The 13,816-nt window shown below is 44.9% G+C and overlaps 2 protein-coding genes across 6 annotated transcripts in view; one reads left to right on the top strand and one right to left on the bottom strand.

Moving 5' to 3' along the window:
• MRS2 (MRS2, magnesium transporter) overlaps positions 1–1,294 on the bottom strand; it is a 35,283-nt gene extending 33,989 nt beyond the window's left edge. For 3 of the 4 annotated variants that reach the window (XM_025216428.1, XM_025216427.1, XM_025216429.1), the window contains exon 1: positions 496–1,294. In XM_025216428.1, the coding sequence (XP_025072213.1) occupies positions 496–604 (109 nt within the window). In that variant the 5' untranslated portion in view covers positions 605–1,294. Of the gene's footprint in view, positions 1–330; positions 398–495 lie in introns of those variants that run through there. The other variant, XM_025216430.1, reaches the window with a different exon arrangement.
• Positions 7–13,816, top strand: part of DCDC2 (doublecortin domain containing 2) — a 102,414-nt gene continuing 88,604 nt past the window's right edge. For both annotated transcript variants that reach the window (XM_006034421.2, XM_025216426.1), the window contains exons 1-3: positions 7–303; positions 1,289–1,648; positions 6,582–6,633. In XM_006034421.2, the coding sequence (XP_006034483.2) occupies positions 269–303; positions 1,289–1,648; positions 6,582–6,633 (447 nt within the window). In that variant the 5' untranslated portion in view covers positions 7–268. The remainder of the gene's footprint in view (positions 304–1,288; positions 1,649–6,581; positions 6,634–13,816) is intronic.

Genomic DNA, 13,816 nt, shown 5'->3' with positions numbered 1-13,816 from the left:
GGCAGGGCTCTTTGCTGCTGTGCATTCCCTGCAGCACGTCACTATGGAAACAGTGGAAAATAACAACATTCCCCCCATCCCCTGGGCCAAAGCTCCTTGAGCAGCAGCGAGAATCAACTGCCCCAGCTTGGGTGTCCTCCTCACTCGGGGGACTGCTGGATCAGAGCATTAGACGCACGCCCAGCAGCAGTGCCAGCTGTGCAGCGGTGCCGTGCAGCACCCGGCTGCTCAGTGCTAAATCCTGGGTGGGGAGAGAACCACACCCCGAATGAAAGGAGAAGTGGGGACCCTCCCCCAGCTCAGGTGCTGTCCCCTATTCCCCTTCCTCACCTTGATCTGCTCCTCACTCAAATTGCCTTTGTCCTCTGCATGCCCTGGCTTCTCTCTTCCCTCTGCCAGGCTCTTGGCATTCAAGGTGGGGGTGGGGTGGGGGGGAGAAGGGACACTGTGGGAAGCCTGAAAGAGAAGTCCACATATCTTGCAAATAAAACTCACCTAGTACAAGTAACTTATTCAGGAAGTCTTCTGCTGTTTTGCTGACTCTCTCTCTCTCTCTCTCTCTCTTCTCCCACCATTGGTTAGCATTGGATGAAAGGAATTTCATGAAGTTTTTTCTCCCCAAAGACAATATTTATAGACCCCCACCCCATTATTTGCCTGGCTCTGATTTGATGGGTGCTTCTTCAGTGGTTGCCTTAGTCTGTTCAGTTTATTGCAGTCTGGCAGGCTTTCTCACTTGACTGATTTTTTTTTCCCTTTAAGGTGGAGAGGGGAGGGAAGAGGAAAAGCAGGATAAAGTTTCCCGAGCAGCAGAGTAAAACCACTTGTGGAAGAAAGACCATTAAGGGTTCTCACTGTCTGCAAAGCCACATTATACATTTCCTGGGAGGACTATCAGTTTCTTGCTATGTCCAATCACCTTTATCTGCTTAGGATGTGTGTGTGTGTGTGTGTGTGTGTGTGTGTATATATATATACACACACACACATGGGGTAGCAAGGGGAGAGGTTGCATGTTTTAGTGTAATCTGTGTTAACTTCCCCATGCTCCAGGGAGCAGCAAGAATTGGTTGCCTAGCAGAGGTTTCTCTGCAAAGGCTGAACAGACTTGTACTGGAAACCTTAGGGAGGTTCTCATCTCTCCCTGGTTGCTTGAGAGAGGCATTTGCCTGTTGGAGGTGGTCCTTGCTGCAGGTTTTGTTGTGAGTGCGCACAGTTCATGCATCACAGGTATTTGACAGAGTGTGAGACAGACAGTGAGAAAGGAACATTCTCATTGAACAAACAGGTGTGGACAGTGCCTGGTGGGCAGTGCTGACTGTGTAGCAGCAGCTAGAGGAGTGAGGCAACTGAACATGAGTAGCCCCAGCACAAAGCCGTCGTGCCTGTCACAACCGATGGTGAAGAGCGTGCTAGTGTATCGAAATGGGGACCCTTTCTTCCCGGGCCGCCGCATAGTCATCAGCGAGAAGAAGGTGTCCAACTTTGAGGTCTTCCTGAAAGAGGTGACGGGTGGGGTGAAGGCACCTTTTGGGGCTGTGCGGAACATCTACACCCCACGCGGTGGGCATCGCATCCGGCAGCTGGAGGAGCTCCAGAGTGGAGAGCACTATGTGGCTGGCGGGAGGGAGGCCTTCAAGAAACTCAAGTGAGTGATTTAAAAGTGAAATGAAATGTGAATAACTACAGTAGTATTATTTATTTCTTTGTTTTATTGTGGCAGTGCATAGGAGCCCCAGCCATGGATTGGGACACCCTCTGTGTTAGGAGCTGTACAAACATGGAACTAAAAGACAGCCCCTGTTCCAAAGAGCTTAAACTCTAAGTACCAGTGACAGAGAAACTTTAACTCAGCTTAGAAGTCTTCCCTATCACCTTCAGTCCTTGCCATCATGGTGGCCTTCTAACAGGCTGATATTAATATCATTCGAGTACATATTCATTTGGTGCCATCTCTCTTGGCATTTTACCAGCGTAAGAGAGTGTCCTTAGCCCATAGGGACACACCAGTCTAGCATGTTGGTAGAATGTAACTTTTAAGTGAATGGTACCCACTGGTATCTTGGATATTGATGCCCAGCAAAATTTGGGGAAGAAGCTCCAGAACAGCAGAGTGCTGAAAGGTTTATGGTAAATTTGGATGAGCCCAAAAGAGGAGTTGTGAAGATCCAACCTTAGGAACAATTTTGTTTCTTGCTTATTTTTTCTTTTCTTATTTAAAATGTTCTATCTCTCTAACTCTCTGTCTGGGCATCCATCCTTCTTCTCCTGTGCATTCCAAGCTGGTACATCCTGTTCCTTTTGACTGAAGTAGTTGAATGTCTCCAGCTTTTTTAAATATAACAGTGTTCTTTCTCTTCCTAGCCTTGCAACCCCCCTACAAAAAAGAAAAAGAAAAAAAAAGGAAAAAAAAAGGGAAGGTCTAAGGTTGGTTTTTGTTGGGTAATTTTGCAATGAGTGACTCTGTGAGAACATTGTGGGAAAGCCTGGGTAAAATGGCAGATTTTCCATTTTGCTCTGAATATGATGAGGTTAGTTAGTGGCTATTCTTATTTTTTCTGTTACTGAATTTCATAATCTTGGCCCTTTTAATTTTCTGTTTCATTTAGTCTTTGCATTTTTTTCTTTCTTTGAGTCACTTAAAGACACAGCTCAGGAGAATCACTGTGAGTTCCTTCTGTGGGAGAAAAGGAATGTATAAAAGCTCAGATCTTCTGAGCCTTGCTCCCTGTAGGCTTGACTGTGTGAAGTGCTGAGCGCAGAGCTAGGGGTCTCAGTAGCTCCCAGGAGTGCCCAGCATGTGGCAGAATGAAGCCCTATAATGCTGAACAAGGTCTCCATTCTCTTCAGCAGTAATCTTGCCAGTTTTGTCCCTGCACCATCACAAAGCTTAAATTTCAATGGCAGAGGTTGAGGTAATAGTAAATGACAGGCTGAATAAACACCTCCTTATTCCCTTCCCTATCTACTCTCTCCCAATCCAGATTTAATGTTGAACCTGAAAAAGAGATTTACTCTACCTTTTACTATCTTACAGTTGCCATATGAATAGCTTGAAGTTGGTGTGTAGTTAGGTTACTGTCAGCAGATCACATTCCACCTCTCTAAACGTGTTTTATGGTCCCCTAACAGGATAAAAGCAGGTAAGTGCATATCACTGGTATGCATAGCTAGTGTCTGCAAAAATTAGGCTGCCTGGATTTCTTGTGAAATCTGGAAAAAGGTGCATATTTTGGAAAGTGAAGAAAAATGTGCATCTATTATAACACACACATTGCATTTTATTTTTTACAGTCTTGGGTATACAGTTATGGCATAAGCATCTTAAGTCAAGAAAGCTTTAAGACAAAAGTGCCCAACAAAAACATTTTTTTTATGTAGGGGCTGATAAAATTTGGGCAAATTCATTTTTATATCAGGGTAGAGAAATTACTTTAGAGTGCAGTTCTGCACTTGGCAGGAAGGTAGACCGAATGACTTGAAGACCTTTCCACCTCTACTTTCAAAATCACTGGGTTTGTTTACTGTTAAGAGATGATATAGTGCTATACATTTACACAGAACTTTATAAACATAGCCAACGCACTGTGGAAGAGTTTACAATCTGTAGGAGAGGAGAAAAGAAAGGCAAGCTAGGGCATGGAATGGCAGGTAGTGATGGCCTATCACTGAGAGAAGATGTGAGAACTACTCGCAAAGAGGGGAAGAAACAGAGGAAAGGCTGTTTTTAAGAGTGGATATTTTGGAAGCATTTGAAAGAGGACAGGGAGAGAGGGGGAGTAGGGATGTTTTTCACAGATTAGAGAGAACCAATTCTAGACTGAGACAACAAAAACTACTGTAATAAAAGCATGATTCCTATCTTGCATCCTGTAGTAATTAAGCAGAAGTAGTCTTATTTTATATGGGTATAACTGATAAAAAAAATCAGGCTCAGTATGTGTTGTAATAATAATATTGTTTGACATTAGTCATTATGATAGAGTAATATTGAGTTAAAGTGGACTTCGGGATGGAACCATGTGGAAACGTGGGAGCCTGACGAGAAGAAGTACAGAAGGCAGAAGTGAGTTAAAGATTTCCTGCTTCCAATACAAAACATTTGGCCAGTTTTCACCCAGACATCTGGGACTAGGAAAGAGAGAAATTTCTTTCAGACATCACAGAATCATATACTTAAGTGGCTAATTTCCTTTCTAGGCCCCACCCCAAGTTCTATAATTTAATACCATCATTGTGTCTGTTACTCCTAAGAGTAGTCATTCAAAGAAAACAATGGAACCTCTATTTTAAACTGGTACAATAAAAGCCCTCGGCATTGGTTTAATTCAGCTCATACTGAAGTCAAATGGAATTTAATGGGAGCAGAATTAGGCCAATCTTGAGCACCTTAAAAAAATCCATCTGTACCAGAAAGCCATTGTAACAAGAAGAGGAAAAGATTACTTCCATAAAGAAAATTCTAAAGAGAACAAGTCCTTCTAATTCCCTATGTGTAAGCTTGTGCAGTATTGCGGGTGTGTACTTTAGCACAGTTGCAAATGACTACAGAAGAAACAGAAGTCTAGGTCTAGCATCTCTGTAGAATTCCCATGCCTCAATCTCAGCTTCTTAATAGGAGGCTACCCAAGCTCCAAAGACTTTTGGCCCCTAACCACTATGGCTGTATTCAGGCACGTGAGCGAATCTCCTCTTCTGGTGCTCAGACATATCCCTGTATCTTCAATCACTATCCTGTGACTATCCCTTTCACTTACTTCTTGACTGTGCTTAGTAAAGAAGTTCCTAGCAAGAGAGCCCCTGGAGCTACCCTTTCAGTTTCATGATTGGATTGGATAACCCAGCCAAGTCCAAATCAGTTGATTACTTGCTCATTTTAAATAAGTAGGCTGTGACTTTCTGTATCTACTAAGCTTAAGAGTTTTATTCAGACTCCAGCCTCTATCCTCCTTGTTAGAGACTGATCTTTGTTTTTGCCATTTTTGTTCTAGCCCTTTGGTAGTATTTTGAGGCATCTGTTTCCTGTGGCAGATATGTCATATCCCAGCCACTGCTGGGACATAATATTCCTGATGGACTATGGCTGAATCATGACTTTCAGGCAAAAAGTGCTGATGGGAGATTTACACCAAACTCTGCTCACCTACATTTGGGATTCCTCCCTCCCCCACAAAACAGAATATGATTTCATAGATTTCATAGACATTAGGGCTGGAAGGGACCTCGGAAGATCATCGAGTCCAGCCCCCTGGCCAAAGGGCAGGAAGCCAGCCGGGTTCATAGGATCCCAGCAAGATGAGCATCCAGTTTGCTCTTGAAGGTGTTCAATGTGGGCGCTTGAACCACCTCCGGTGGCAGGCTGTTCCAGACCTTGGGGGCTCAGACAGTAAAGAAATTCTTCCTTATGTCCAGCCTGAAACGGTCTTGTAGTAGTTTATGACCATTTGACCTAGTCGTCATCCCTTGGGGTGCTCTGGTGAACAAATGTTCCCCCAGATACTGGTGGTCACCCCTGATAAACTTATAGGTGGCCATCAGATCACCCCTGAGCCTACGCTTTTCCAGGCTAAAGAGCCCCATGGCTCTCAGCCTGTCATCGTAGGGTCTGCTTCCCTGACCTCTGATCATGTGCGTGGCTCTTCTCTGGACTCTCTCAAGCTTCTCCACATCCTTTTTGAATGATGGGAGAAGCTTTTCATTGAACTCTACTTGCCTCCAGAGGGAACAGAAATTCTCAGCAGAAAGTGCTTTGGAGTAGACACTGCACTGAAAGCTGCAGATATTTCTCAGCTTTCCAGTTGAAAGAGTTCCAGTTAAAACATTGATGTAGCTCCAGATCCAAGTGCCTGACAATCCTGGGAAACCTCACATCTGTCATAGTTTTAGGAGTATTGCTAACAGGATAGAGTTAAGTCAGTTTAGGTGCTTTGGTAGAGGAGTGCAAACCCAGATTTATAGTTCTAGAATTTCTCATGTTTGAGGGTTTATTTGACTTTCACTTTCTTGGAAGGCAGTGGGGGACAAAATGTCTATGAAGATGAAATAAAAGCTGCAGGACATCAGTAGGTTCACCACCTACTGCCTTTCAAAAAAGTACAAGTGAAATACACCCTGAAGCATGCAGAACTCTATAAGAAGTAGTGTATTTTAAAACAGAGCAGTAATGTTTGGATGTATGTACATTTTTATCTTTTCTGATGCCTATTTATCTAAACCTTTTACTAGCCTTCATAAATGTAAATATAGTGCCTTGAGCCTGTTCCTTACCAATGGATTTGCAAAGGTCTGTACTTTTCACTGGGTCCTGAACCTAGCTGGGGACTCTTCCTATATCTTTTGTATCAGCCCAGTCGATATTTGACTAGTGGTAGCTAGTAAACATCTTGTGATTCTGATTTAAAAGCCCTTTATGTGATTGTGGCATGATTGCTTTTCTGTGCTGCAAGTAATTGCTTGTCAGTATAAAAGTTTAGTTATAATTCTATCTGTGCGTGCAGCTGTACTTGTATAAGAAAATGTGTTCATGTTGTTGAAGTTAGATGCTGCTATAAATGATTGATACCATTCTTTCCCTCCCACAGCTATTTGGACATAGGAGAAGCAAAGAAAAAGCCTGTAGAAGTCAATAATGAGGTAATTCAACTCTTTAAAAAATGCTGATATTTATGATAACATTATATTAATCATTATATTAAAAATTCTATAATCACTTTTACAACCCTTATAGAAAATTTCAGCTTGTGTTTTAGTATGTCTTGTGTTCAAAAAATTATAAAAACTAAGTTCTTCAACACATTACATCAGCCAGACTTCCTTTATTTTAATGGCCAGGACTATGAGGAATCATTTTTCTTCCTTTCAGCTATCGCTGCTGGCAAAGCCAGTAATAAAACAATAATAAAATCATTTGATTTGTGTGATCATTAGAGCTGGTCTTAAAATGAAGTGTTTTTCTGTGTGAAATTTTTGTTGAAAAATTAGTTTTTGGCTTTTTTTTTTTTTTTTTTAAAGGAATATTTTGGGGTTTTGACCAAAAAGATTTTAACAGAAAGCTTGACATTTATTGGAGAAAGAAAACACTTCTTTTGAAAACTGTCATTTATTTGAGAGCACTGTTTATATTAAAACCACTTTTGGTGGAAAATATTCCAGCGGCTAGTCATAATTCTCCAAACGCTCCTGTCTCTTTGAAAAGTAGTGATATAGTATTGAACAGGGCAGTGATATTCAGACTTCCTCAACCAGAGAGTTGCACTGGAATCAAATCACAAGTCAGGCAAAAGGTAGGACAGGATGCTAACTGGTCTCTTCAATCACAACTAAGAGAAACTGGTCACGAGGGATTTTTGCGTGCCCAACCCCCTTCACCTCTTCACCGTCAGAACTTTTGCCTTTGTTGCTTGTGCCTTAATAGCCCTAGAGAGTACCTAGTTAAATGGCTCATTTGACTTGCTTGCGAATTCCATTCTATTACTTTATATCAAGGGTGTCACACATATAGCTTGCAGGCTGAATTTGGCCAGCAGAGCTGTTCTGTCCAGTTCACTGGGCTACTGGTGGGGTACTGGAATTTGGGGCATGTGGCCTAGTGAAACATTTGGGGCTCTTTAGCACTGAGCTTGGCTTGCCACCAATGACTCCCCTCAACCCATTTCTATTGCCAGACCCCTTGCTGCTGCCAGACCCCCTGCTGCCATTGCCATGGTGGCCAAGGTGGTACCCTGGGCTGGATCCAGCCTGTAGGGAGCCCTGCAGTCCAGATCTACTTTGGAGCCCCAAGTGAGTTTGACACTCCTGCTTTATATGTACGAGGAGCTGAATTAATCTCAGGAAATATCTGAAGGTTTTAAAGCTTTGCTGTTAACAGCAGTGTTATAACTTACATTACTGAGGATAAAAAGACAGTTCAAAAGCTTGCCAGGGAAACTGTAGCCTGAGGGAGAGGCCACGGATCATCTGCAAATACGGTGCAAATCCTAGTATCTTTTGCAGTGGTGTGATGCCATGGGATGGGTAAGTCTGATTTTTTTTTTAACATGTTGCTGCTATATACACAATGAGAAATAATAACAAAAATGGTTATCTCATGGTTTCTTTTTGCAACTCCTGGCTGACAAAGAGCCTCATGCCAGAAATATTGCTTTCTGAAGGCAGTGCAGCGTATTCTCAGCAATGCAAGTAGGAATTAAATGTCAGTATCCTGGGGTAACACATACATAGTGGTGGGAGATCATGGATGATGAGCACCCCAAGGGCATTTGCTGTGATGCTCTGATACTATTTATTCTCCAAAGGATGTACAATATGATGCAGATTCCAGCTGATAAACATATTTTTAATTTTGTAGTATGTGAGCATGTTTCTTAAAAGGACATGACAGTCACATTTATCTAGCAAGTCTAGTAATTACAAGTAAGATCTAGTTTTGCTATAAATGAAATACTATTTCTTTAACCACTTGCTTTTCACATGGAGCAGCCCTTTGTAGGAAAGAAGCATTGCTGATTCCCTGTATAGTCACTCAGTTGCATTCCTGTTCTTTGTACAAGTCTGTTTCACAACAACAAGACAGAAGGCAGGGCAGGGTGGCACCTTAAAGACTATTTGGGTCAGAGAGGCATGAGCTTTTGTAGGCGGCAGCCTCTCTTATTAGCTATAATGAACTCGGCTGTTGCCTGTAAAAAATCATGCCTCTCAAAACCAGCTAGGTGCTGTCCTGGTCTACCTTCTACCTCACTCAGGCTAACATGGCTAACTGCTCCTCTACGAGCAGAAGGCAAGGAAATGTAGTTAAGCTCTTACCCAGATATGGGGCTTCAGCCTCTCTGTTGCAGAGCACTAAGGTGCCCTGCTCCTAGAGGGCAGAAACTGCCAGAGGAAAAGCTCTGGCATTGCATAGGGAGCCCTAGCAGGGAATAGGAGCCCACCTGTGGGTTGCCAGGGCAACTAGAGGGAGCAAATGACCCACACCTGCCAGCGGTCAGCTGCCTGTAGGAGGCAGAGCCTGGAGGCTGAGGCCAGGCGGGCAGGTCCCGGCCAGCAGCCAGAGAGGCAGGAGCTCCCTCAGCTATGATACGAGAAGCAGTGGGAACCGCAGGTACTGCCTAAGCCAGATAACAGAAGGCAGCTCTAAGATGTCGGAGCAATGTGGTTACAGCCATGCGGCTTATAGTTATGTTGTAGCCTAGGGGCTTGTGTTTTGTTTTGTTATTACACTGGTGGTTTGGGTGAGGCTATAAGGGGTTGGAGGAGGCCCCATCGGGGACTCACAACGGAGTGTAGGACCCCAGCGCCAGAGCGGGCGCAGTATACTCATCGGGGACTCACAACGGAGTGTGAGGACCCCAGCGCCAGAGCGGGCACAGTATACTCATAGGGACCCACCCAGCGCCGGGGAGCCCCCGCCGTACTTAGGGGAAACCCACAGTGGCGTGGGGACCCCAGCGCCAGTGAGGGCGCAGCATACGGGGTGTATAGACCCCAGCCCTAGAGAGGGGCATTTTGAGAAGCCCTAGTGTGGGTGTAGCAAGCCCTAGAGAAGGGGGCACTTCTGAGAAGCCCCAGCGCGGGCGTGGCGAGCCCCAGAAGGGGGGGTCGCACTTCTGAGAAGCCCCAGCGCGGGCGTGGCGAGCCCCGAGAGAGGGGGCACTATTGAGAAGGCCCCGAGAGAGGGTGACCGCGCAGAGAAGGCCTCGAGAGAGGTCGAGGAGAGCCCCAGGAGGGGGCAGCAGTGTACGTAGAAAGAGAGAGATAAAGACAGAGCAACGTCGATTCCATCTGCAAGGCTTGGGGCGTGGTATCAGGGGTGGTTGGAGCCACGCATAGCCCATAAGGCTAGGGTGCCCCGAAGCACCGGTTTACAGGACAAGACCCACGAGGGGTCCGAATAAACATAGAGTCGTGTCCAAGAGGGCGTAAGGAGCCTCCCAACCAATTTAAACCATCAAAGACGTGGCGGGTGACAAATAGAGGGTGCCCTTGGGCCAACTTGACAAGGAGAGGGGGCCTTAAGGAGATCACGGCCCTCCTGCAGGACCCTGCCGTGACACTCTCCCTAAAATGTGTGTGTAACTCTGAATAGCATTCCAAAAGAAAAAAAATGCTATAGTGCAAGCATCTATTATGCTAGCATTTCCACCCCACTTTACCAATCAGGCCTATTTCTGACTTGCAGTATCTCTCTCATTCCAGGCCTTAGTCTCTTGAAGAGACTCTGTGCTACTCAAAGTTTGTGAATCTTGCTGAAGTAAATTAAATAGTTTGTGGTGGTGTAAAGTTCACAAATAGAAACCAGGTCAAAATTGTTATTCTCACTCTTTATGGTGGCCCAACTCAGAATGCTAAAACCCATGTTTTGAAATAAAATGATTCACCCATTGCTGCACTTGTCTTAACTCAGTGGTGCTCAATTTTTCAACCCTGTTGGCCAGATAAGTGGCACTGGACAAGTCTGCAGGCCAGATTGGGCCTTGTCCTGCCTTTGTTCTGAACTGAAGGAAAAAAATCCATAGTGATGGAGACTAATTTTTGCTTTATTCTTTGCTGTTTTCCAGAATGCCTGAGCATGTAGATAGCACTATGTTTTATACTAGGACACCACTGGGAGAAATACATCCTAGGTACCTGGAGTAAGCGGTTTTGCTGAACCTGAGAAAATGACTTGTATTTCTTCTTCCAAATAGAGTGCTTTTTTCACTCTGAGGCATAAGTCCTCTTAATAATGAAAAGCATTTCATGCCTTCCATGAATTTCCTAAGCAGATCACTTTCTTTGCACATTATAGAAAAAGTCCATTACTGAAAAAGTGCCCTTCTTAGTCTCTTGGCTACTGGAATATAACACTGCCAGTTATCATGATGACTGCAAGCCTCACTACTTTTAACTGCAGTGTAGGATGCATTTTTCTAAGCAGGTTGTAAAGTAATAGAGTAAGTCTAACAGCTTTTTGGAGTTAGTCACTCAGATTTGACTAATTTGAGTTTAGAAGAGAAGGATCATTAGCTCTACTTTAACAGTACACTCTGGCATGATGTAATACTTATTCCTGGATATGGGGCACAAGCCTGGCTTCATAGAAGTTGTGAGAGGGGAAGAAAAAGCCCCCACAGCGTGGCCCGGACTCTCACCCGACGTGCCCCGACACTCACCTTAGGAGCTGGGAGGGGACTCTGACACAGGCTCAGCAGTTTTGTAGCTGTCTGAATCTGAGTATAGGCGAATACTGGGGGCATGGCTTTGGAGCAGCATGAACTGCTCAAAAGGCAGCGGGGGATTCAGCTGGGCCGGCGCCGGGAAGACAGGAGCAGAATGCTGGCTGGGAGACACTGGCTACAGAGCCAGGAGGCTCCAGCCCCAGCCACCCTGAGAAGGAGCCAGCCGCTTACTGGAGGACCCCAACAGGTGAGGCAGAAGGTAGTCTTGGGGGCTGACTGGGGCAAGGGAGCCCCGTAGAGGGGCAGCAACCAGAAGGGTTGTCACTGGGAAGCGGCAGGGTTCTGACCGGGAGCTTAGGCACTGTGGCTGGGGATGGATCCTCAAGCCTGCAGGCATCCTCAGACAGCCCCAAAGAGGGGAAGGCATGGAGGATCAGAGCCCCCAGAAGGGGGAGAGAGGTGACACTGGCTAGAAGGACCAGGACAACCGGACCTCAGGTCAGCCAGGCCCCAGGGAGGGGACTCTAGAAGAGCTGGTAGAAATGGGGCATAGGGTGGTTTCCTGTACCCATGCCCACTGAAGGAGAGGGGGACAGATGAGCCTCCCTAGGAGATCAAGGGCCCCAAGAGAGAGGGAGACAAGCTTGGGAGCCCCACCAGCAGGGGCCAGTCATTTTCAGTTAAGTTTGCAGTTTGACCCTGGACGGAGCAAGTTAATTTCTTAGAAGAGGGGAAGCCATCCTGAAGGCAAGGGGCAAGCCCCTGAAGATTGATGGCCAGGAAGATCCGTCCCTTCCAAGGCGGGCAGTGTGGGAAGACCTGTGGGGAGCAGCATCTACCCAGGCTGAGGACGTGGTAAGGATGGGGTAAAGGGGAGGTTTGGAGCCCCATGAAGATACCCCAGGGCCAAGACCCCTCCAGGTCACTGACAGGGAACTGCCTCCCCAACAATAACATCAGACATGGTAGGCAAGAAAGGGGCAGCACCCAGACCATCTAGGTGGCATCAAAGCTGGGTCTCACTGTGACCTTCACTGGGGGGCAAGGCACCGACAAAGAGGGCCCCGAAACCTTATAGGACATACCAGTGACAGAAGTCATTACAGAACTCCTGCTCCACTGACTACAAAGGGGTGAGGATTTCACCACTGGTGCCAAGCAACAATGTGCTGGGCATGCTAGAAATACAAGCAGACACAGGAAGTGGGAAGCTACACTGCTTTCCATTTTCTTTATTGTTGCAGGTTTGATAAGAAAAGTCTTTATTAGACCTTCTTAGATTTTACATTTCATTTTCTTGTTATGCTAAAATGCCTACTCCCAGTGGTCACGTGTCTGTAAAGTAAAACTTAAGAGTTGATGTTGACTGTCCATTTTACTTGGACTTCGGAGGTCATTTATAATCAACAGAATGTCTGCTACACACACTACCATCCAATTCTATGTGATTAGTATATTTGGGAACAAGACTCTGAAAATGAAATGAAACCTAATCAGTCACAGTCTGTAAATGTCCATCCAGGGTTGTATAGGGCAGGTAAATGGCATGATCATTTTTAATATACTAACCTTTCATTTCTGGAAATTGACTTTACAACGGTGCCTGCTGAAAAGCTCCATCTCCATATTTATTTATGTTAAAATAGTTATTTGATGAAGTAAGCCCCACTTACACTACTTTATTGTCATGAAACTAAAAGAAAATGCACATTTGGGAAGAAGGGAGGGCATCAAATCAGCTTTGTTTTTAATTCTCTCAGTTTGCTTTGCCATAGGAAACTAAAAATCATTTTAATCCCAGGGTTGTGAAGGTGTCTTTGATGCTGGCATGCAAAGATGTTATGGTGTGATAAGGCACCATTTAAAATTGAATTTCATAAGTAAATGCCATCCCTGTTTATTTCATTAAAATAAATAAATACTTGCCTGAGGGGAAGAAGCAAAATTGATAAGGAATAAAATTGATGGCCCCATCCAGCAAGTGGACTTGTGTGCAACTCTTAAGATGACAGTCGTCACATTGACTTCAGTGAGAAAATTCACATGAAATTATGCATACCACAAAGAGTTTGGAGGACTAGGGGCTACATTTTTAGTTTTTAGAGGTTAAGGAAAAATGTAGGATAAGTTGTTATTTATCTTCATTTTAGTATTTTCCTGAGTCCCCTTCTACAGCAGAGCCCTAGGGTGCTAGATGTTGAGCAGTGAGCTGACTTGTGACTTTGCAATCCACTTTTAGTTGCCAGAAGGGTAAGGAAAGGTCTTTAGACAGAGAGCCACCACCAACTTCCTCCTCTGTTTGTACTGAGGGTGAGAAAGTAGCTGCCCTCCCCAGCAGCTCTACCTCTCTCCCAAGTTCTTAGATAGTGATGGAACTGGTCAGGTCACGTTTTTCATTTCAGCACCAAGGCAACAGTGTGATCTCTCTGCATTGAAGCAGGGATGAACTTCAAACTAACAATGGCAGCTGTTAAAAAAAAACAAAACAAAAAAACAAAAAAACCAAAAAACCAAAAACTGCTGCTGAAGAAGAAAATGCCTACTGAGGGTATTTCTAAGTGGTCTGTCCTGCCACTGGAAATTGTTAGCTGCTTTGGCTACCTATACACGCATGGGTGACTGGTGCCTCCTGAGTCTGTGGGGGGCCCCAGCAGCCAATCGCC

Source organism: Alligator sinensis, unplaced genomic scaffold, assembly GCF_000455745.1.
Source record: "Alligator sinensis unplaced genomic scaffold, ASM45574v1 scaffold969_1, whole genome shotgun sequence".
In the NCBI taxonomy this organism is placed as follows: Eukaryota; Metazoa; Chordata; order Crocodylia; family Alligatoridae; genus Alligator; species Alligator sinensis.
The sequence above is the reverse complement of the archived record's forward strand: the minus strand, read 5'-3'. Positions and strand labels throughout refer to the sequence as shown.